The 24,631-nt window shown below is 48.5% G+C and overlaps 1 protein-coding gene across 1 annotated transcript; it reads left to right on the forward strand.

Moving 5' to 3' along the window:
• Nucleotides 1–6,799: 6,799 nt before the first annotated feature.
• LOC109759425 (ABC transporter C family member 4) lies at nt 6,800–17,418 on the forward strand. Its single transcript, XM_020318248.4, has 12 exons — nt 6,800–8,431; nt 11,415–11,911; nt 12,004–12,268; nt 13,779–14,099; nt 14,195–14,281; nt 14,377–15,168; nt 15,255–15,549; nt 15,678–15,892; nt 15,995–16,300; nt 16,383–16,446; nt 16,601–16,840; nt 16,993–17,418. Exons 1-12 carry the CDS (start codon nt 7,094–7,096, stop codon nt 17,091–17,093), a joined length of 4,521 nt encoding a protein of 1,506 aa, XP_020173837.1. The 5' UTR covers nt 6,800–7,093; the 3' UTR covers nt 17,094–17,418.
• The last annotated feature ends 7,213 nt before the right edge of the window (nt 17,419–24,631 follow it).

The raw sequence follows: 24,631 nt of genomic DNA on the forward strand, positions 1-24,631 counted from the left end.
TCCTTCAGACTTGGGTAGCCGAGGGCGATGTCCGCCGGGTCTAACTTGGGGAGGAAAGCCTTGGCCCGGCTCAGCGCGGCGATCGCTCCGGCTCTTGCAGAGGCCCGTCGCAGCTCTTGGATACGTTGAGGCAGAACGGCGAGCCGGCGAAGAACCTCCGCCAGGTGAGTCGGCACCTCGTTGGATAGGGCCACCACAGCCAAGGCACGCTGTGACCCGGTGTAGAGTTGCTCCACTAGGGTGTACACGGCCTTTAGCTTGGTTACCACACTCTGGTTGAGGTTGGTACTTCTGGGACTTGTTTCACATAACAGGATAAGCCGCCGACAAGGGTGAGTTATGAGGCATCAAAATTTTAAACTGAATGAAAGCCGGCGGATGACTTACCGAAGATTGCAGCAACCATCTGAGACACTTGGTGCTTTAAGCCGGAGAGTTCGGCCGTCTTCTCTGACAGGGCCTTCTCCGCCTGTTCGGCCCGGTTCACCAGCACGGCCTTCTCTTCGGCCCAGGCTTTCCATTCAGCATCAAATTCGGTCTTCAGCTTCTCTTGCACGGCGATGCTGGACACAAATTTGGCATTTGCCTTCCGGGTCTCCATCTCTTGCGTCTTCAGCCGGTTCTTGAGATCAGCGAGGTCAGCTTCCAGCTTCTTGCCAGCAGCCTGCATAAACTTCCGGGTTATGGCATGAACAGTTACTATGCAAATGTAAAGTCCCAAGCGTTTTCCAAGCAAAGACACTTGGCACTTGGGGGCTAATGCATATTGAATGTTTCTATCTACAAACTGCCGGTTCAATTGAGTAAGCCAGAACCTAAGTCTACAACATATTCAATCATAAGTCGTCGACTTGGGGGCTAGCATGGTAAAGGTAACTATGCAGTAAGTAAGAGGACAGCAGAATGATACCTCAGATTTCTGCTAGATCTGGTTCACCATGGCAACCTCTGCGTCCCGGCTCTTGTGCACTTGGCTGATGTAGCCAGAGACGAGCTCACCAATGCTCAGGTTGGCGTAGTCGGAGAGGTCCAGGTTCACCCGGCGGGGCTGTAGCAACTCCCCCTTGGCGGAGCACTTGGCCAGTGCGGTAGGTCTCCCCGGCTCAACAAATTTCGTCCGGGTGATTACCACGCCCGGATCATTTGCTGGTTGAGCCGAGCCGGAGGCCTCCGGGTTAGCAGAAGCTTCTGCAGCTGCCTTGTTGGTTGGAGCGGCGGCTTCGGGAGCGGAGGCAGCTGGCGGTTCTTGATCTGCTGCCTCCGGCTCAGGCAACTCCGGCTCTTCGACTAGCTTGGCCTTCTTTGCCCTCTTGGTGAGCTTGGCTTGGGCACTGAAAGGACAGAAACATTAAGCACAAAAGGGTAAGTAAAGACAAGTATAACATGAGATGGTTATCATTACCCGGGCGCGGTCTTGAAAGCCGGAAGACTCGACTGCATAGAGTCGCCCGAAGAGGGGGAGGTCTCCTGATAATTTGAGTCAGAAGAATTGAGTGGCTGACATATAACACCCGCCAACGGATGAAAAGGGTACAAGTGGGAAATAACCTCAGTTCGGCGCTTCCTCGATGCGTCAGGTAACCCGGGGGAGAGGTCGGTGTCCTTGTTGGTCCGGGTGTGACGCCGGCTCTCATGAACCTGTCGCTTCAAAATAAATTAAGGATCTTGATAAGCTAAAGGATGTGAAAAGCTTACTTTCCGGGTTACCCTTCGGACTTTCAGCCTTGGCAAGGGCTCCGAGTCGGAGGAAAGTGACAATACCTCTTCAACCACCGGGTTACTGGCTCCGGTGTCATCCTGTTGATGAACAAGTGTTGGTAAGGCGGACAGAAATCAACAATAAAACATAACAAAGAGCTTACAGATTCAGGGGTTACCTCTGACTCGGAGCTGTCGCTTAGTTGCATCAGCTCCGAAGCAGTTGGCCTACTTCCCTTCTTACGGGGAGCGTCTTTCTTCGCCTTTCTGGCCTTCTTGGCCGCCTCATGGTCATATTTGACCCGCCAGAACTTGTCGTCAGCCTGAAAAATACAATGATGATTTCTTAAAACGATTCAGATGAAAGTTATGTACAGAAGAAGATAAGATGTTCAGATTGGCGGCTTACCGCTGGGGCTGGGTTGGTCTTGCAGAAGGGGGCTAACCCGGTCCTTCCGCAGTCTGCCAGGCTCTCGTTTAAAAGAGCCTTGGTCATCTCCTCTGCAACATCTTCAGGAAGATCATTGCGGCTGTGTCTCTGAGGGTCATCCTTTCGGCCCGTGTACTCGCACATTAAGCCGGGGCGGCGGCTCAATGGGATCACCCGCCAGGAGATCCAGACCCGGACCAGATCGATTCCGTTGAGACCGTTGCCCAGGAGAGCCTTGATCTTGTTTATGGTGGGGAGCAGAGGCTGGCGCTCCGCTTGAGTCAGCTTGTCTGACAGTGGGTGTGTTGACTCCAGACGCGATGGGCGAAAGCCGGGCAGAGGACTTTCATCAGCCGGTGACGTGTCTTGGCAATAGAACCAAGTCATGTTCCAGTCCTTTGGGTGACTCGGCGGCTCGGCATAAGGGAAAAGACAGTCTCTCCGTCTCTGAATGGAGATGCCGCCTAGCTCCAAACTTGGCCCGTTGGCGCACTCGTTCTGGCGATTCAAGTAAAAAAGCTCTCTGAAGAGCAGCAGACTAGGTTCTTCTCCAAGGTAAACCTCGCAGAACACTTGGAAGTTGCAGATATTGGACACTGAGTTGGGTCCTATGTCCTGAGGCCGCAGATCGAAGAAATTCAGAACGTCTCTGAAAAACTTTGAGCCGGGCGGTGCGAAGCCCCGGCTCATGTGATCCGCAAAAATGATCACCTCCCCGTCCTTTGGCTGTGGTCTCTCTTCCGACGGGTCAGGGGCACGGTAGGACATGACATCCTTCTTTGGCAGGTGGCCTGACTTGACAAACTCTGCTAGCGTCTCGTTGGTGACATTGTACCTCATCCAATTGCAAGTGATAGAGGCTTTAGGAGCTTTGGGAGGCATGGTGAAAGTCGGCAGCCTATGATAAAAGGAAACGTCCGGTTTAAGTATAAGCCGGGGGAAAGTTGTAATTCAGTGTTAAGTGGCGGCTTACGGAGGGGACTAATGACATATACCTAAGTGCACCAGGTTATTAAGCCGCCCGAGGTATTGAGAGTAACTCGATTGTCTACGGCCTTATCACAGATGAGCCGGAAAAATTCTATGGCGCATGGTCTCCTTTGAGTCGGAAGATTCTACGACGCGTGGTTTCTTTAAACCGGAAATGTAACCCGCCATGACTCCATTAGTGCGGTTTTTTTACTAAGTGTGGTGAAAAACAGATTTCACACATTGCGGTAAATATTTTGGATCAAAATGGTCGGGCAAAAGAAAGGTTTCTAGACCTAAAAACAGACGCAGGGGAGTTCTTGAGCTCGAACGGGGCCTTTATGCAGTGAAAAGAGACCTACTTACATTTGGAATGAGTACTAAACAGCCGCCGCACTAGTTCTATACTGTACTAAGATCAAAAGGAGGCAGTAAAAATCAAATCTACTGAAGGCCGCGATGAACTACGAAGAACAGAGGAAGAACTACGGAGCCCTAGTACGGATCTGCCCTATGGAGTGGCAAGTACTCACCGGTGCTGGAGAGTCGCGGAGGTCGTCACGTTTCTCTGGTCAAATCAGGGTGATGCAGCGGCCTGAGCTGGTGACGACGAGAAGACCCGCGGCGGCGACGGCGGCGGAGCTCGAGCAGCACGGGAACAGTGAGAGGAAGGAGACGACAGAGAAGAGAGGAGTGGCTGGAGGCCCGTCGGGCCGGCCTATTTATAAGGGCGAGCTCATAAGTGGGCGCGAGAATCAAGGAGACCACGGCGTGGTTATCTCCCCATGAAACGCCTCGATTTTCGGGATGGCAGTAAAGATAAGATCCGTTGCGGATCTGGTGGAGTAAAAAACGGGCTTAATGGAAGATGACATCACGGAGGATTACCCGGAGTCCAGAGAATGACGTCACGCCGGGTTATGGCCTTCACACAAATGGTAAGCCGGAGATTTTTTCTGTCGAAAGAATTGAAGATTGACATGAGCCGGCTCAAATCAATCTGGGGCCTAATGTTGAGGATATAGACCTTAGAGTCACCCGCCAGGAGGGGTCGGGTTACTCATATGGTCATTGCCAGAAGCCCGGCGCCGAGCAAGAAGACGGTGGGCCAAAGATGGGCTTAAGCCCTGGATATGGCTTAAGGCCCGTAGTTACAATCATCATTATGGTAGAACTTGTAGTGCAAGGCAAGAATAGTTGAGAGTCCGAGCCGGACACTTTTATGAGCCGGCCGGGACTCTGAGAGCTGCTGGGCGTCAGCCTCCTTATATAAAGGGACGACCCGGCAGCGGTTTAGGGACAAGAAAAAGATCTCATCGAGAGCCAGGCATAGCAGTTTAGCTCCCTGGTCATCGAAACCCTAATCAATACCACCTCAACTGGACGTAGGCTTTTACCTTCACCGTAAGGGGCCGAACCAGTATAAACCCTCGTGTTCCTTGTCCCGCTTAACCCCTTCAAGCTTCCTAGCTGCGATGGCTCCACGACTAAGTCCTAGCTCAAGGACATCTGCCGTGACAATTCCACGACAGCGGGCCTCGGCGGCGCGCGGTGATGTGGCGGCGCGGGAGAGGTCGGCTGCGGCGGCGGACGTGTCCGACCAACGGCGGACGCGTCCGGCGGCGCGGAGGGAAAAATCTAGGGTTTAGACTGCGATTTCGTTTTTCGGGATGCCCACATATTTATAGGTAGAGGGAGCTAGGAGGCTCCAAATGAGGTGCGGTTTTCGCCCACACGATCGTGATCGAACGACCTAGAGCATGGAAGAGAGTTTGGTGGGTTTTGGGCTGGTTTGAGGGGGGTTTTTGCTGGACACTCAAATGGACTTTGCGGATGCCCGGTTAACCGTAGGAGTACCAAACGACCTACAAATGGAACGCAACTTGACCGGTGGTCTCCGGGTGGTATATTAAGGCCACTTGACAAGCCTCGGTCCATTCCGAGAAAGTTTGACACCCGCACACGAAAGAAAATAAGAGGGGTGCACCGGAGGAGATAGGAGCGCCGGATTGGAAAACGGACAACGGGGAATATGCTCGGATGCATGGGACGAACACGTATGCGAATGCAATGCACATGATGACATGATATGAAATGCATGACATGACAAAATGCAAAACGAAAAACAAAACCCGACCACGGAAGGAATATCATAACACATAGCCGAGAATGGCAAGAGTCGGAGTTACAAATATGGAAAGTTACATCCGGGGTGTTACACAGAGATGATAGAAAATCCACGTCAGGATACATATTCACCCTCGCTGGGGGAGCTATTTCGTGGAAAAGCTCCAAACAGTCGATAGTTGCATCATCCACGATGTATGCAGAATTCATAGCATGCTTCGAAGCCACGGGGCAGGCGATATGGCTAAAGAAATTTGTACCCGACTTGAAAGTGGTAGATTGCATTCACAAACCACTAAAGATGTACTGTGATAACCAGCCCGCAGTATTCTATGCTCACAACAACAAGTCGAGTAATGCTGCCAAAACAATAGAGATAAGGTATTATGTTGTGAAAGATAAAATCCAGGATCAAACTATAAGTCTCGAGCATATAAGGACAAAGGATATGCTTGCGGATCCGCTAACGAAAGGCTTACCACCCAATGTGTTCAAGGAACACTTAGCCGGCATGGGTTTAAGGGAAAGCCTTATGATTCCTGGATAGGCCCAAAAGGAACAGAATTTGTTTCTGAACATAAAGTATGTTGTAGCTGTATGATTCTAACGGCAATTAAGCTGTGACGATGAAACATGCTCTATGTACCAATATGTGATGAAACAGATAAACTAGAAAGTATAAAGTTAAAAGTAAAGTTGAGATCAAGGGGGAGAATGTTAGGTTGATCTCTCTCCCGTTCGAACCCAACGGGTCGAACGGGCCCCTGACTCGCGCCCTGATCGGGGGCGCACAACCAAACCATGGTTGGTGGGCCCCTGTGACCCGCGCTATATAAACAGAGGTGGGGGCCGGGGCACAAATTACGAGGTTAATCGCTGCCACAATCCCCACCTACAATCCCTACCGATCTAGGGTTAGCGCGGTGCTTACGGGAAGCTCCACCACCGTCGCCTACTCTCTGCCATCGCCGTGTGCCCTAGCATCACGATGGCCTCCGGCTCGAGTTCATCTGCTGCTGGACAAGGTAGGTTCACCGGATCTACTAGCCTACTCCGATCCAAGGTCTATCAATATTTAGTACTCCCTCCGTTCCAAAATTTTTATCTTAAATTTGTCTAAATACAAATGTATCAAGTCACGTTTTAGTATTAGATACATCTATATCTAGATTAATTTAAGATAAGAATTTTGGGACGGAGGGAGTATAATTTCGTGCATTGTCAGGAGTCAGGACAATGAATTTACGACCCAAGGATGTGCCCGTGGGCTATATTCACACGGTTGATGCTTCTGACAAAAACATTGGCAGGGATCGGGCAAGATAACCAAATTTATTTACTACCCACCGGCGGCCGTGCCCAGCTCGTCCATCCTCCCCTCCCTTCATCGTGGAAACCAAACAAGTCTCCTCCCCTGTCAATCAGACAATCACCAGCCCAGCTAAACATATTTTTCACATCGAATCAATCGTACGGCCAGGCGGCCAGCCACAGCAGCAGCAGGCGCCAAGTGTGGCTCGCAGCCATGCCACGACGCCAGCTAGTGATGGAGTCGCTTCCTTCCTAGTCCTAGGTGACCAAGATACTCGTCCCACTCCGGACTCCGGACGGCACTCCGCCCCACCAATAAACTACTCTCGCTGGCACTCTGCACCCGTAGCAGCTGGAGAACGATCACCACGTAGTTGGTGACGAGCGTGGCTCCTTAATACTGTCCAAAAACAAGCCGCGGCCCGTCAAAACCAAAGACGCCTCGTCCCCTCCCCTCTACCCCCGAGGACCAGACGGCAAACCCCAGCGCGCCGCGGAGCTCCCCTGCTCTTGTCCGTCTCTGCTTCTGCTTCTGCATGCGCCGCCGCTGATCCGCCCATGGAGCTCGCCTCGACGGCCCCGTGGTGGCTCACCACGAGGACCTGCGGCCTCCCCTCCGCGGCGGACACGGGCGTCCTCGACTGGGCCGCCTTCCTCTTCCTCTCCACGTGCTCGCAGCGGCTCATGCTCTCCGCGGCGGCCGCGGCGTTCTTGGTCGCCGTGCTCTGCCTCGCGGTGGGTAAGGTACTGTCCCGCCGGCGGGATGGCGCCGTCAACGGCAACGGCGCCGACAAGCCGCTGCTCGACCGGGGGCGGCCCCGGGCGGTGCGGGTCGGCGCGGGGTTCGTCCTGGCGCTGGCGGCCTCCGCGGTCCTCGCGGGGTTCTACGGCGTGCTGCTCGTTCTGTCAATTGTGATGCGTGGCGGCGAGGGCGAGGTCCAGGAGGCGGTGTTCCTGGCGCTGCAGTGCGCGGCGCACCTCGCCGCCGCCGCCCTGGTGGGGCACGAGAAGCGGTTCCGCGCGGCGGCGCACCCGCTCACGCTCCGCCTCTTCTGGCTCGCCGCGTCCGCGCTCACCGCGCTCCTCGCCGGCGCAGCCGCCGCGCGCCTCGCGTCCGGCGCCGGCGCCCTGCCCGACGACGCGCTCGCGATCGTGGCGCTCGTCCTGTCCCTCCCGCTCCCCGTCGTCGCCGTCATGGGCGCCACGGGAATCTCCGAAAAAGAACAAGCCACCGATGACGATCGGTCCGAAGAAGAAGAGGAAGCCAACAAGGAGAAGAACACGACGCCGTACGCGAGCGCGTCATGGCTATCCCGCATGTCGTGGGCGTGGATGAACCCGCTGATCCAGCGCGGGTACCGCTCACCACTAGACCTGTCAGACGTGCCGACCCTCGCGCCAGCGCACCGGCCGGAGCGCATGCACGCGCTCTTCCTCTCGCACTGGCCGTCCTCCTGGGCGCGCAAGGACAACAACCCGGTCCGGCACGCGCTGCTCCGGTGCTTCTGGCCGCTGTTCCTGCTGAACGCGGGGCTGGCGCTGCTGCGGCTGACGGTGATGTACGTGGGGCCGACGCTGATCCAGAGCTTCGTGAGCTTCACGTCGGCGGCGGAGCGGCGGCCGCTGTGGGAGGGGGCGCGGCTGGTGCTGGCGCTGCTGGGGGCGAAGGCGATGGAGGCGCTGTGCAGCCACCAGTACAACTTCCACTGCCAGAAGCTGGGGATGCAGATCCGGGGCGCTCTCATCACCGCGCTCTACCGCAAGGGCCTCCGCCTGTCGTGCTCCGCGCGGCAGAAGCACGGGCTGGGCATGATCGTCAACTACATGGCCGTCGACGCGCAGCAGCTCTCCGACATGATGCTCCAGATCCACTACCTCTGGCTCATGCCGCTCCAGGTACGTACGTCCATTGACTCCTCCATTGATCGGTTGCTTTCTTTCTTTCCGAGTACTCGTACTATGCATGCATGCATGCATGATTGTTGGTGTGGAACATTGGCAATTTCGTGGAACGTGTTTCTGCTCCAATCATGCGTTGGATTGGAAAGAAGAATCGGGCGGCCGATGAGGTATTCACTGACGTCAACGCAAGAGAACAAGGATCGACTGACGTGACCCGGGCCGGCTACAGTAGATTCGCTGATGGCATTTTCGTTGCTTGCGAGATAGAGAAGGGTGAATTTTCCTTCTTCGTTTTGTCCTCCAGCAGGCGTGGCACGGTCACTTGTTCATGAACGTACACTCAGCTCTGGCCGCTGGCTTGGCGGCCTGCCCTGCCCTGCCGCGCACGGCATACAGTTCACACAAGTCCTATCTATCTCCTCCGGTTGAGCCTTACGTTTCGTTGGTTGGTCCGTTGGTTTGTTCGACGTATCCACGCATTAATTGCGTTTTTGTTGCTGGCGACGAGTGATCGAGCGGGCCGCTAGCTCTGGACCTCTGGTACTGCGGTCGAGTCGAGTCGACCCGGTCACGGTGGCAGCAGCCATCAAGTATTCATGGCCGGAGTACTACCCTAGTAACCGTAAGGAGCAAGAGTCCACATAAAAAATTCGTCCGTGATACGCATGGAGGTACTCGTCGACGTCAATCGCGATGAATGATTTCGTAAACGAAAGTCTCTCTTGTGTTTCCTTCAAGACAGCGACCATCGCACTTCAATTATACAGTATCTTAGTAGCATGTCCAAATCGCTCATGGGATCCGTGGTTCAGTGTTCTTTCCCCGACTCCAGGGGCCCAAGCTCATTGCCTACTTTTCTTTTGCGGAAAGCCCATTAATTAATTACCTGAATTAAACTGATTGATAAAAAAAACCACACCAGAGTTGGTTTAGTTTCTCTTTCAATCGTCGCTTCGTGCGTATGCAAGACCCGTGTCAGTCAGCGCTGCGCCACGCCATGCGTATGCGTATACGTATAGGCTATGGCCGTACTTTTTGTTGTTTTGAGCCGGATGTACTACCTACTCGTATGCTATACTTGGCTTGCTGCCGCTCGGGTCAGAAATCGGTTGGACTGGACCTGCAGGTTTAATTGGCCTAGACATGCGACCAGTCACCGGGGCCATCTCGGCGCTGTCTGGGCATACATTACTCAAGCTATACAGTACTGATTTCTCTGTGTGGACTTCAATTGATGTCTGCCCAGTAGTGGTTGAGATGCATCGAGTCTAGTAGGATCTGTCCTTTTGTTTTTTGGAGTGATCCTCTACCCAGCGGCGGAGCTTTAAGCAAACAACAGGGCGGGCTAATGTAATGAAAAGAACGCACAAGTTTCCCTGGCAGCTTAATTTGGCCCAGACTATTCACTGTTTTCATCCTTGGCTGGGCGGGCCGTGGCCATGTTTCGCTCCTACGTAGCTCCGCCACTGCCTCTCTACCAATAGGTTCCGCTTCTAGAAGAAGATTGCGGATCACGGGCCCGAGTTGTCTATTGTGCACGTGAGCCGACGCATTGGTGTAGGCAGGAGTAGGCGTACAATATTACTATTAAGCACAACGATACGTTCACTTCTCATGGACCGAGAAAATCTCTGTTAATATATATACGTTGACTTCGCGAGCAGGATTAGGCGTATTATTTAGTGATCACCAACTCTAGCTCTTTGGCTTTATGTATAGGCCGGAAAAAACACAGACTACCGATCGGACCGATACAGACCCGCGATTTGACCGTGCGGTTCAGACATATGCGGACGATTTGAGGGTCGGCATTGTAGATGCCCTAAGTCATTTCTTTGTGAATATTTACACATCGGTATGACACTTGAGCAGTTTCGTTAAAATTCTCTATTGTTTAATATGTTTTTCCTCTGTAAAGAATTATACGAGCGGTTTAGATCACTATACATGCGCCCAATCACCGGTGCCATCTCTGCGGTCAGGCATACATTACTTAATACTCCCTTTGTAAACTAATATAAGAACGTTTAAATCATGATCTAAACGCTCTTGTATTAGTTTATGAAGGGAGTACATACAGTACTGATTTCTCTGTGTGAGCTACAGTTGATGTTCGTCGTGACCCGGTAGTGGTTGAGATGCATTGAGTGAGTCTAGTAGGATCTGTCCCCACTTTGTTTTTCTTGGACTGATCCTCTCGATAGGAACCGCTAGTAGAATAACCTTGCGGATCACGGCACTATATTGTGCACGTGAGCCGACGCATCGGTGCAGGTAGGAGTAGCGTATTATTAGCGCAAGTCTCGTTTCGAGCTACTCCTGCATTAATATATACTCACTTCGTCCGAAATTATTTGACGCAGAAATAGATATATCTAAATGTATTTTTTAATTTTAGATACATTCATTTCTATTCAGTTTCGCGACAAATAATCCGGGACGGATGGAGTTATACTTCATAAGCAGAAGTAGGCATATCATATATGCATGGATATTTTGTTACAATTTGTACTCGGTAAGAAAATAGATGAATTGTCAAGACAAACAATATAGGTACTCTCTTGAGGGCGCAAATCTTTGAAACCTAGGTCTAGGCACATCTGCTAAATTTAATTTAAAAAGCAGCAAACACTGAAAAAAAATCTAAAACTCTTTGTAGTGAAGGTGATCGAGTGTTTTAGCCAATTTTCGCGAAGAAATGACATCTGGTTAATTCTGGGCAAAAAAAAGCCAAATTCAAAAACCTTGAATAGCAACCTTTATAAAGATCTGTATTTTCTTTTGCACCGATCACCGTGGAAGTTATTTCTTCGCGAAATTTTACATGTGAGTATAGCACTGAATCATTTTTGTTACAATTGTTTCTCAATTCTTTTGACCTTTTAAATATATTTTTGTCAGTTTACACAATATTACTTTATTTTTCGAAGAAAAACAAAATGGATTCTGACGGATGCACTGTGAAATTGCATTGCAGGTGGGCGTGGCGCTTGGCCTGCTGTACATCTACCTGGGCCCGCCGGTGACGTCGGCGCTGGTGGGCGTGTTGGGCGTGATGGCGTTCGTGCTGCTGGGCACCCGCCGGAACAACCGGTACCAGTTCTCCCTGTCCGGCGAGCGGGACAAGCGGATGAAGGCGACGAACGAGATGCTGAGCTACATGCGCGTGATCAAGTTCCAGGCGTGGGAGGAGCACTTCAACGCGCGCATCGGCCGGTTCCGGCGCCTCGAGTTCGGGTGGCTCACCCGCTTCATGTACTCCATCTCCGGCAACATCGTGGTGCTCTGGAGCGCGCCCACCGTGGTGTCGGCGCTCGTCTTCGGCACCTGCGTCGCCGTCGGCGTGCCCCTCGACGCCGGCCTCGTCTTCACCGCCACCTCGCTCTTCAAGATCCTCCAGGAGCCCATGCGCAACTTCCCCCAGGCCATGATCCAGGCCTCGCAGGCCATGATCTCGCTCCAGCGCCTCGACTCGTACGTTATATGATCGCGCCGCGCGCACGTGTATTTCTTCATGGGTTTAGTTAGTCAATTAATCGTGCATGCGGGGTGGTGTGGTGTGGTAGGTACATGACGAGCCCGGAGCTGGACGAGGGCGCGGTGGAGAGGGAGCCGGCGGCGGCGTCGCGGGACGGCGGGGTGGCCGTGCATGCGAGGGACGGGGTGTTCACGTGGGACGACGAGGAGACAGAGTCTGGGAAGGAGGTGCTGCGCGGCATCGACCTGGAGATCCGCAGCGGCAAGCTGGCGGCCGTGGTCGGCATGGTCGGGTCCGGCAAGTCGTCGCTGCTGGGCTGCATCCTCGGCGAGATGCGCAAGGTCTCCGGCAAGGTACGCATATCCGTCGATCTCTTGCAGTTAATATGATGCATGGGTGGTTGCATCTGCATTGGTCCTGTCGGGAGACCACACATGGTACTGCATATGCATATGCATGAATAAACCAAAAATTGAAATGCCGTACGTACCTATCGATCATGGCCGTTCTTGCTCTCGTTTAAGTCTGTCCCCTCGGTCGGCCTCGACGGAAGCTTTCTCTCTCACTCGCCGCTGCAGCGAAGGCACGTACGATTGCAGCGTGCGACGCTTAAAAGACCACGTGGGAGAAGAGAGAGAGAGAGAGTCTGCCTTGGGTTGCATGATTGAGGCGGCGGCCACTGGTGCTGTCTGTATGAGCTTGTCATCGGCGGCATCAACTTTCCAGAAGCAGTCACGTAGTAGTCGACAACTCGATGGTCTGACGAAATGGCTAGTGCCTGGCAGTCCACTACCACCACATGAAATCTTGTTTCATCTTCTGTTGTCTACTAGTTAAAGAGACGCATCATGGTGTCTGTCGGGCGGAACTGGATGATTGGATCTCGACACCACCACACCACGGGTCCATTCAGCTACCAAGACGGCCGGTCAGTCGTATGATGGCTCATGAGTTTATTACTCATCACTCTGCCCTGATTGGAACTCATCATGGTTTTTCCTTCTTGATGATGATGAAGGTGTCTTTTTTTTAATAGTGAATGTGCCATTTTTGTAGTACTGGCCACCAGCTAGCTTATTAGTGCGATGAAAACGACATACGAGAATACAGCTAGAGGCATCATCACTTCCCCACAAGCAATAAACCATAAATAATGTCTTTTTTTACGAGGAATCTGGCTTATGCCTGCCTGAACATTTCCACATCAAAGGCTGCGATGAATAATGCCTCGTCGATGTGGGGGTTGGTATTGGATTTGCCATGATCGATCAAAACGCCAGCAAAGGAACAAAGGTGCGGTCTATTCACAATCTTGTGAGGTCAGTTGGTATGCCTACGGACAACCACACCCGGACGCCCTCGTTTTGTATCGACAAAAGCAATCTGAAATCTCGGATCAGATAGATATTGTTGGACCCGCGCCAAAAATAAAGAGAGATAAATTTTGTGTCTCTTGTCTTCATACGCAAATATGCAAACTGCACCGCAAAGAAACCAAAATTTCTCTGATGCTGAGTTGTGAGTTTCTGTAGGAATAGTATGTCATTCAGACAGATGCCCTTGCTGTTTACCCCCTCCGTCCACAATATAAGATGTTTTTACAAGCTATGTTAGCTTGCAACACATCTTATATTATGGGACTGAGGGGGTACTTTTTAGTGATTGCTTGATGTATGCAAGATAAATAAAATCTGTTTCATCCCGACTTTTTTTCAACATTTTTCAGCGATGAATCCAAGACTTGCATTTACATACTTTCACTGCTGCTTATAATTTTCTGTTAGGAGAGTATGTGTGCTGCAACGCAACGATGCTTTGACAGACACTGAATAATCGATGATTCTGAATCTCTCTGCATTGCAGGTCAAGGTGTGCGGCACGACGGCGTACGTGGCGCAGACGGCGTGGATCCAGAACGGCACCATCGAGGAGAACATCCTGTTCGGGCAGCCGATGCACGGGGAGCGGTACAAGGAGGTGATCAGGGTGTGCTGCCTGGAGAAGGACATGGAGATGATGGAGTTCGGCGACCAGACGGAGATCGGCGAGCGAGGGATCAACCTCAGCGGAGGCCAGAAGCAGCGCATCCAGCTCGCCCGAGCCGTCTACCAGGACTGCGACATCTACCTCCTCGACGACGTCTTCAGCGCCGTCGACGCGCACACCGGCAGCGAGATCTTCAAGGTACCTACATTTTACTATCTATACTTATCTAGACTAGACTGAACTGAGTGTTTGATAATACAGTAGTAGTTGCTTAACGGATTGTGTTTTCGCAGGAATGTGTTCGAGGTGCTCTGAAGAACAAGACTGTGGTACTTGTGACCCACCAAGTCGATTTCTTGCACAACGCTGACATCATATATGTAAGCATGTCTGCACGCTCTCAAGCAGTAGCGCATGCATTGTTTCTCTCTTTGCATTGAGATGAAATTAATGCATGATGTTCACTTGTGTGCAGGTGATGAAGGAGGGTACGATAGTGCAATCCGGCAAGTACGACAAGCTCATCCAGCGCGGCTCCGACTTTGCTGCGCTCGTCGCGGCGCACGACAGCTCCATGGAGCTCGTGGAGGGCGCGGCGCCGGTGTCTGACGAGAAGGGGGAGACGCTGGCCATCTCCCGGCAGCCGTCCAGAAAGGGCAGTGGCAGAAGGCCGTCGAACGGGGAGGCGTCCGTGGTGGCGGAGAAGGCGTCGGCGCGGCTGATCAAGGAGGAGGAGCGCGCGAGCGGGCACGTGAGCCTGGCCGTGTACAAGCAGTACATGACGGAGGCGTGGGGGTGGTGGGGCGTGGCGCTGGTGGTGGCCGTGTCCGTGGCATGGCAGGGGTCCGTGCTGGCCAGCGACTACTGGCTGGCCTACGAGACCGACGCCGAGAACGCCGCGTCGTTCCGGCCGGCGCTGTTCATCGAGGTGTACGCCATCATCGCCGTCGCGTCGGTGGTGCTCGTGTCGGGCCGGTCCTTCCTGGTGGCCTTCATCGGCCTCCAGACCGCCAACTCCTTCTTCAAGCAGATCCTCAACAGCATCCTCCACGCGCCCATGTCCTTCTTCGACACCACCCCGTCCGGCAGGATACTGAGCAGGGCGTCGTCCGACCAGACCAACGTCGACCTCTTCCTGCCCTTCTTCGTGTGGCTCAGCATCTCCATGTACATCACTGTGATCAGCGTGTTGATCGTCACATGCCAGGTGGCCTGGCCGTCTGTCATCGCCATCATCCCTCTGCTCATACTCAACCTGTGGTACCGGGTAAGCTATGATCTAGTTCAGTCCAACGTGCAATGCAATGCAAGAACCCTCAGACACCTTAACGGTAATTCCAATTTGATTTGCAGGGATACTACCTTGCGACGTCGAGGGAGCTGACGCGGCTTGAGTCCATCACAAAGGCTCCGGTGATCCACCACTTCTCGGAGACGGTTCAGGGTGTCATGACCATCAGGTGCTTCAGGAAGGGCGATGGCTTCTTCCAGGAGAACCTCAACCGGGTCAACTCTAGCCTGAGGATGGACTTCCACAACAATGGCGCCAACGAGTGGCTCGGTTTCCGGCTGGAGCTGGCCGGGAGCTTCGTTCTTTGCTTCACTGCCTTGCTCATGGTCACTCTGCCCAAAAGCTTCATCCAGCCAGGTAATTAAGCTTCTTCTCTAGCTCTTCTTCAACAATTTGTTTTTGCTTAATGATGAAGAGACGGTTGCTCATACTGTTCACTTGCTCCATTTTCATGATGAAGTTTCTAAGCCATTTTTATGATGCAGAATTTGTTGGTCTATCGCTCTCGTATGGTCTATCCCTCAACTCAGTCTTGTTCTGGGCCGTATGGATGAGTTGCTTCATCGAGAACAAAATGGTGTCAGTCGAGAGGATAAAGCAGTTCGTAAACATCCCGTGTGAGGCAGAGTGGAGGATCAAGGACTGTCTGCCTGTTGCAAACTGGCCAACAAGAGGTGATATCGAAGTCATCGATCTCAAGGTAAATTATTCTTCATGGGGTATTATTATTTAACCTTGTCCTGAAACAAAAAAAAAACATGACCTGAACAAGAACTTACATGTGTGATATGTATATATTCAGGTTAGGTATCGTCATAACACTCCACTAGTGCTCAAGGGCATCACACTAAGCATACACAGAGGAGAGAAGATCGGAGTTGTTGGTAGGACTGGCAGTGGGAAATCAACACTAATTCAGGCCTTGTTCAGAATAGTGGAGCCTTCCGAGGGGAAGATTATCATCGACGGTGTTGACATATGCACCTTAGGACTCCATGATTTGAGGTCACGGTTCGGTATCATACCTCAAGAGCCCGTGCTCTTTGAAGGTACCATCCGAAGCAACATTGACCCGCTCGAGGAGTACTCTGATGTTGAAATTTGGCAGGTATTTGACAAACAATACTAAATTTTTATTTTGTCTCCCCAAAATGTTCTATCTTCAGAATTTAAACTTGTTTCCTTTCTAGGCCTTGGACCGTTGTCAGCTGAAGGAAGCCGTCACATCAAAACCTGAAAAGCTTGACGCATCAGGTACCCTAGTTATAGTTTAGTGCTCACTCTTTCGATTCTACATGATGTTCAGCATGAACAAACTAACCGGATTTTGTGCATTGACATGCCAAAATATGATTTTAAAACATTTTAATGAATTTTCTTTTCTTTTTTCGAATGTTTGCTTACCTAGTTGTCGACAACGGCGAGAACTGGAGCGTGGGACAGCGGCAACTGCTTTGCCTAGGCCGGGTGATGCTGAAACACAGTAAAATACTGTTCATGGACGAGGCCACTGCGTCGGTGGACTCCCAAACCGATGCCGTGATTCAGAGGATCATCCGGGAAGACTTTGCGGAGTGTACCATCATCAGCATTGCGCACAGGATACCGACGGTCATGGACTGCGACAGAGTCCTGGTAGTCGATGCAGGTAACCACCCGAAATTTAGCATGCCCTTTTCTTTCAGGAACCATACAACTGAAACCTTGTTTGCATACACTGTTTACAGTTTCAGAAACTTGGCACCAAAAATAGCTTTTTTCCTAAATAGCATTTTCTAAACTGTGAATCACTGTTATCAGGACTAGCAAAGGAGTTTGACCGGCCTGCCGCCCTGATCGAAAGACCGTCACTCTTTGGGGCATTGGTTCAAGAGTACGCAAACCGGTCGTCTGACATGTAGCCAATGAGAGCGAATGGCCAATTTTCTGCTTCAAGACTTGGGAGGGATTCAGGGATGGAGATTTCTCCAGGAGGTGGCATGAGCAACCTGCGCTCGTACTCTGAACACCAAGTCCTAAAAAACATGTCACCGGCGGTGATTGATCTTGAGAAAGGTCAAGGAGAAGCCAGTGTGCGATAGGCATATGATCCGCATAGATTAGTTCCAAGATTTCATTCAACCCATTAAGCTGGAGTTTTTCTGTCACTACTAGAGCTGAAGATGGTATATGGTGTATTGTGCCCGTGATTTTTTCAGTCCTATTGATGACCCCTATGAAATTAAATGTCTCAATCGCGACAGTGGCGTAGCTAGGATTTCAGACCAGGTGGTCCAATTGACAAATAAAAATCCCCACAAATACAGCATTGTTTATCAATTCTCGGTTGGAGGGAACTGATAATAATTAGTCAGTTAAATTCATCCTTACAAGCAAAATCGAAAGCATACTTTGAACCAAGGAGGAGAAAACATACATGCCGGCCGGTGGTGCTCCAGCCTTACCCTGCGTTGTGCGCGGCCGGCGGCGCCAGCTGCCGTGCGCCCCTGCTAGGGCCTGCCTCCGGCCGCCTCACCTACGCCATCACTGCTCGTCGTGCGCTTGCCGCCGCTACCACTAGGGTTCCAGGGAAGTTTCAGATGTGGAACCAAGAACGCCTCTATCTGGACTTCCAGTTGAGCGGTTCAGCCGGGACAGGGATCGTAGTTTTTTATTTTTTTATTTAATCTGTTTTTTTCTATTCTAATAACAATAATTTGGGATTACAAAAAGTTCTGAAATTTTAAAAAAATGTGCATTTAGAAAAAATATTCAAGAAATCATAAAATGTTCATGGATTCAAAAAAAGTTCGTGATTTTACAAAAAAATGTTCACGATTACGAAAAAAAGCTCAGGAAATAAAAAAAATTATGATTTTGAAAAAAATGTTTGTGTATTCAAATAATGTTATGAAATTGAACAGTTGGTGGAAAATTCAAAAATTAATTGCTCATGATTTTGTAAAAAAATTCAGAAAATTCAAAAAATGATCATGAATTACGAAAAAGTTCATTGATCCAGAAAATGTTCGCTTATAAAAAAATTCATGTATTTGAAAAATGTTCACGCATTTAAAAAACTGTTTTTGAATTACAAAAATTGTCCCCCCCCCAATTTCTGAAAAATGTTTATCCTTTCGAAAAATGTTCGCCAATTCAAAAATAAATGTTCACAGGTCTGAAAAAAATGTTCAAATGTTCGGGAATATTTTAAAATGTTCGTAAATTCAAAAAATATTCATGATTTTACAAAATCTTTGTGAATTTGTAAAAAATGTTTGCAAACTCTTAAAATGTTCATGACTTGAAAAAAATTCATGATTTGAGAAAATATGTTCACAATTTTGAAAAATGGCCTCAAAAAATAAAATAAGAAAAAACAGAACAGTAAAGAAAAACGAGACGGAAAAGAAAAAAGAAAAAGGAAAAAAAGAAAGAAAAAGTGAAAGAAAAAACAAAAGAAAAAAGAACAGACCGGTTCTAGGAATATTCTAGAACCGGTGGGGAAGGAATCCCAAAATGGGCGGGCCCAAAAAGGAGCGGACGCTGGGGGGGGGGGGGGGTGGGGTACGTGCCAAATAGTTTTTGCATGGGATGGGAGATTGTAGCTTCTTCGAGGAAGGAAACCACACTATGCTATTTGTGGGCTTGACGATTTTTCCTTGGGAAGAGAAGAACTAGGGGGTGCGTCTTACGTCTCGCCTGTCGCGACTCCCACGTTGCCTAGGGAGATTTGTTGGCCCATAGACCACATTTTGTCAATACCGGTTTTAGTCCAAGAACATATCTCTTTTTTTGCGGGGGGATTTCAAGAACATGTCTGATTGCTAGTTTAGCTTGTGCAAGCTACGTGCTATGTATGGTTATCTCAAAAAGGCAAAATGTACAATCTATGGTTTTATTGGGGGTTATATATTTTTTTTCTATTTCACCCTTTTTATATGCTAGCAAAAGTGTCTATGCGTTTCAACAGGAGGAAAAAATAACACACGCCCCTTATCTAATAACCATGACTCAAAGACCCCAAAAAGTGTATGTTCTTTATTTCAACATGACATTCCATCCTGTTGCCGCTTATCCTCCTTCCCACCCTCACTGACGGTGGCCCCAGTGCTCACACAATCACAGCACGTTTGAATGTGGTAAATTCTCAGGCGTCTCTCTCGCGACATATGATGAGAAATCCACTTTCTTTTACCCTTGCGAGGTTTTGCCACGCGTGCATATGTGGTTATAGATGTTTATTTCGTCTCCAATCTAGTCTTGTTGAGGTGTTCGGAAAGACAAATCATGCACTATTAATAAAGGTTACACCTTATGTAGAACTTTGAAAATGGTTAACATGTAAAATAACATCATATTCATATTATATACATTTTTTAATTAAATTCCATGTATAAGATGTTAAAATTGGAGTTACAGTTTAAAAGATATGACTTCAAAAAATATGATATGAACTATGGGTTGAGTAAACCAAATACCAACGCGTTTTCTGCAAGCAATGAACAGTTTTTTTGGAGGCACTTAAACCTGGACCGCGGATTTGTTCGAGGAAACTACAGGGAGTTTTCTGCAAATGAAATATTTTCTCTGGTGACACTTAAATCTAGACTGCGGGTTGATTTCGGTAAAGGGCAGGGGGATTTCTGCAAAAGGACATGACAGACAGGCACAAGCACTAATTACTTTGTTAGTAGGTATAGATATAATATGATATTTTATAAATACATATACATATATATATATATATATATATGTTTGAAAAATATTTCTGTTTTACTAATTTTATATAAAAATGGTTTATCTTGTAGTAAAATTGTTTATCGGGTGTTTAAAGAATATATATGTTCATTGGGTATTAAACAATGTTCATCGCGCATTTAAAAAAGTTCATGAAGTGGAAAAGTTTGTTCACACAATTTTTAAAATGTTTAGAATATTTAAAAAATGTCCATATCATTGAAAAATTTATCATGTTTAAAAATATGATCGCCACATTTTTCAAATGTTCATGAGATGCAACAAAAATTCTTGTAATTTCCACAAAATATCCTTGCGATTGAAAAAAATGTTTCAAGACATCTAAAAAATGTTCACACATTTTAAAAATAGGTTGATTGCTTGCTTCAAGACTTCATCAACCAAAACCCAACAAATGAGCTCAAAATGATCTTATCTTTAAAACCATAACTTGAATTCTTCCCTTGAATAATTCTCTCAATTCCTTAATCCGTATAATCCCAAATACGTCAGCATTTGAGATCCTGAAGTGAACTCCATCTTGAACATATTTGGTTTGATATTGAAATCAATCTTTATGGCTTCAACAGATATCTCCAAAGATCAAATAGTAACCTCACTAGACAAGAGACTCCAAGAGTCAAACCTTAGGCTCCGTGGGCACAACGGTCAAAGAACCCATGCGCACGGGGTATCCAGAGAGTTTAACACTCGACCCTGTGTGCACGAGCGTCACGAGGCCCGTGCGCCCGGGTGTCCAGAGAGATTTTCCTGGACCTGTGGGCGCGGGGTAAACAGAGAGGGATACCACGAGGACTTCTTCTTGAGGCTTTTGATGGATCTCTTCCAAATCAACATAGTATACTTCATGCATCACTATGAAACATATCTTCATATAAGATATAATAACTTGATGCTCCATAGAAATTGTCTTTCAATCCCAAAGCTTAGAGCATATATTTACCTTTATGGCATACATACTTGAATCCATCCAATATCCTTAAGGCATCACATATGGATTATTCCTTCAAATATATATCAATGAAAAGGTAAGTCCATAAATATTGTCATTAATTACCAAAACCACACTTAGGAGTCGCATCTTTCACTTATGTATTTGAAGTGTGTGCACTTGATCGTTCAAGTCCTTAATTAATATGTTGTGATTTGTTTGAAAACATCTCGAAGGATTAGAAACATAAAAAAATAGGATATGAGATCTACTAGCTGACCAAAAGTCATTCCAGAAAAACTTTGGGAAAATGGGGTAGGGTGGAGATTTTTTACATTTAGGATAGGGGATATGCTACAAATGCCCTAAAAACGGGCTACTTATAGTTTCAAGGAAGGTCAACATGGATTGACCATGTTTTAGATATTCCAACAATTTTTCGTATAAATAGGTCACTTTTGGGGAACGTAGTAATTTCAAAAAAAAAATCCTACGCACACGCAAGATCATGGTGATGCATAGCAACGAGAGGGGAGAGTGTGCCCAGGTACCCTCGTAGACCGAAAGCGGAAGCGTTAGCACAACGCGGTTGATGTAGTCGTACGTCTTCACGATCCGATCGATCAAGTACAGAACGCACGGCACCTCCGAGTTCAGCACACGTTCAGCTCGATGACGTCGCTCGAACTCCGATCTAGCCGAGTGTTGAGGGAGAGTTCCGTCAACACGACGGCGTGGTGACGATGATGATGTTCTACCAACGCAGGGCTTCGCCTAAGCACCGCTACGATATTATCGAGGTGGACTATGGTGGAGGGGGGCACCGCACACGGCTAAACGATCAATGATCAATTGTTGTCTATGGGGTGCCCCTGCCCCCGTATATAAAGGAGCAAGGGGGGAGAGGTGGCCGGCCAGGAGAGGGGCGCGCCAGGAGAAGTCCTACTCCCACCGGGAGTAGGACTCCCTCCCTTCCTTGTTCGATTAGGAGAAGGGGGAAAGAGGAGGAGGAGAAGAAGGAAAGGGGGGGCGCCGCCCCCCCTCCTTGTCCAATTCGGACTAGAGGGGGAGGGGCGCGCGGCCTGCCCTGGCCGCCCCTCCTCTTCTCCACTAAGGCAAATGTAGGCCCATTAAACCCCCGGGGGGGTTCCGGTAACCCCCAAGTACTCCGGTATATATCCGATAACCCCTGGAACCATTCCGGTGTCCGAATATAGTCGTCCAATATATCAATCTTCATGTCTCGACCATTTCGAGACTCCTCGTCATGTCCGTGATGACATCCGGGACTCTGAACTACCTTCGGTACATCAAAACATATAAACTCATAATATAACTGTCATCGAAACTTTAAGCGTGCGGACCCTACGGGTTCGAGAACTATGTAGACATGACCGAGACACGTCTCCGATCAATAACCAATAGCGGAACCTGGATGCTCATATTGGCTCCCACATATTATACGAAGATCTTTATCGGTCAAACCGCATAACAACATACGTTGTTCCCTTTGTCATTGGTATGTTACTTGCCCGAGATTCGATCGTCGGTATCTCAATACCTAGTTCAATCTCGTTACCGGCAAGTCTCTTTACTCGTTCCGTAATACATCATCTCGCAACTAACTCATTAGTTGCAATGCTTGCAAGGCTTAAGTGATGTGCATTACCGAGTGGGCCCAGAGATACCTCTCCGACAATCGGAGTGACAAATCCTAATCTCGAAATACGCCAACTCAACAAGTACCTTCGGAGACACCTGTAGAGCACCTTTATAATCACCCAGTTACGTCGTGACGTTTGGTAGCACACAAAGTGTTCCTTCGGTAAACGGGAGTTGCATAATCTCATAGTCATAGGAACATGTATAAGTCATGAAGAAAGCAATAGCAACATACTAAACGATCGAGTGCTAAGCTAACAGAATGGGTCAAGTCAATCACATCATTCTCCTAATGATGTGATCCCGTTAATCAAATGACAACTCATGTCAATGGCTAGGAAACATAACCATCTTTGATCAACGAGCTAGTCAAGTAGAGGCATACTAGTGACACTCTGTTTGTCTATGTATTCACACAAGTATTATGTTTCCGGTTAATACAATTCTAGCCTGAATAATAAACATTTATCATGATATAAGGAAATAAATAATAACTTTATTATTGCCTCTAGGGCATATTTCCTTCAGTCTCCCACTTGCACTAGAGTCAATAATCTAGATTACACTGTAATGATTCTAACACCCATGGAGTCTTGGTGCTCATCATGTTTTGCTCGTGGAAGAGGCTTAGTCAACGGGTCTGCAACATTCAGATCCGTATGTATCTTGCAAATTTCTATGTCTCCCATATGGACTAGATCCCGGATGGAATTGAAGCATCTCTTGATGTGCTTGGTTCTCTTGTGAAATCTGGATTCCTTCGCCAAGGCAATTGCGCCAGTATTGTCACAAAAGATTTTCATTGGACCCGATGCACTAGGTATGACACCTAGATCGGATATGAACTCCTTCATCCAGACTCCTTCATTTGCTGTTTCCGAAGCAGCTATGTATTCCGCTTCACACATAGATCCCGCCACGACGCTTTGTTTAGAACTGCACCAACTGACAGCTCCACCGTTCAATGTAAACACGTATCCGGTTTGCGATTTAGAATCGTCCGGATCAGTGTCAAAGCTTGCATCGACGTAACCATTTACGACTAGCTCTTTGTCACCTCCATAAACGAGAAACATATCCTTAGTCCTTTTCAGGTATTTTAGGATGTTCTTGACCGCTGTCCAGTGATCCACTCCTGGATTACTTTGGTACCTCCCTGCTAAACTTATAGCAAGGCACACATCAGGTCTGGTACACAGCATTGCATACATGATAGAGCCTATGGCTGAAGCATAGGGAACATCTTTCATCTTCTCTCTATCTTCTGCAGTGGTCGGGCATTGAGTCTTACTCAACTTCACACCTTGTAACACAGGCAAGAACCCTTTCTTTGCTTGATCAATTTTGAACTTCTTCAAAACTTTGTCAAGGTATGTGCTTTGTGAAAGTCCAATTAAGCATCTTGATCTATCTCTATAGATTTTGATGCCCAATATATAAGCAGCTTCACCGAGGTCTTTCATTGAAAAACTCTTATTCAAGTATCCCTTTATGCTATCCAGAAATTCTATATCATTTCCAATCAGTAATATGTCATCCACATATAATATCAGAAATGCTACAGAGCTCCCACTCATTTTCTTGTAAATACAGGCTTCTCCAAAAGTCTGTATAAAACCAAATGCTTTGATCACACTATCAAAGCGTTTATTCCAACTCCGAGAGGCTTGCACCAGTCCATAAATGGATCGCTGGAGCTTGCACACTTTGTTAGCTCCTTTTGGATCGACAAAACCTTCAGGTTGCATCATATACAACTCTTCTTCCAAAAATCCATTCAAGAATGCGGTTTTTACATCCATTTGCCAAATTTCATAATCATAAAATGCGGCTATTGCTAACATGATTCGGACAGACTTAAGCATCGCTACGGGTGAGAAAGTCTCATCGTAGTCAACCCCTTGAACTTGTCGAAAACCTTTTGCAACAAGTCAAGATTTATAGACAGTAACATTACCGTCAGCGTCAGTCTTCTTCTTGAAGATTCATTTATTCTCAATGGCTTGCCGATCATCAGGCAAGTCAACCAAAGTCCACACTTTGTTCTCATACATGGATCCCATCTCAGATCTCGTGGCCTCAAGCCATTTTGCGGAATCTGGGCTC

This window comes from Aegilops tauschii, chromosome 5 (assembly GCF_002575655.3).
Source record: "Aegilops tauschii subsp. strangulata cultivar AL8/78 chromosome 5, Aet v6.0, whole genome shotgun sequence".
In the NCBI taxonomy this organism is placed as follows: Eukaryota; Viridiplantae; Streptophyta; class Magnoliopsida; order Poales; family Poaceae; genus Aegilops; species Aegilops tauschii.

Excerpts from the sequence above, each read along its gene's own strand:
- LOC109759425 (XM_020318248.4), top strand. The coding sequence starts at position 7,094 with ATGGAGCTCGCCTCGACGGCCCCGTGGTGGCTCACCACGAGGACCTGC. Across the intron at positions 12,269-13,778 it reads TGCGCAAGGTCTCCGGCAAG|GTCAAGGTGTGCGGCACGAC; the intron begins GTACGCATATCC and ends TCTGCATTGCAG. Across the intron at positions 15,893-15,994 it reads TCGAAGTCATCGATCTCAAG|GTTAGGTATCGTCATAACAC; the intron begins GTAAATTATTCT and ends GTATATATTCAG.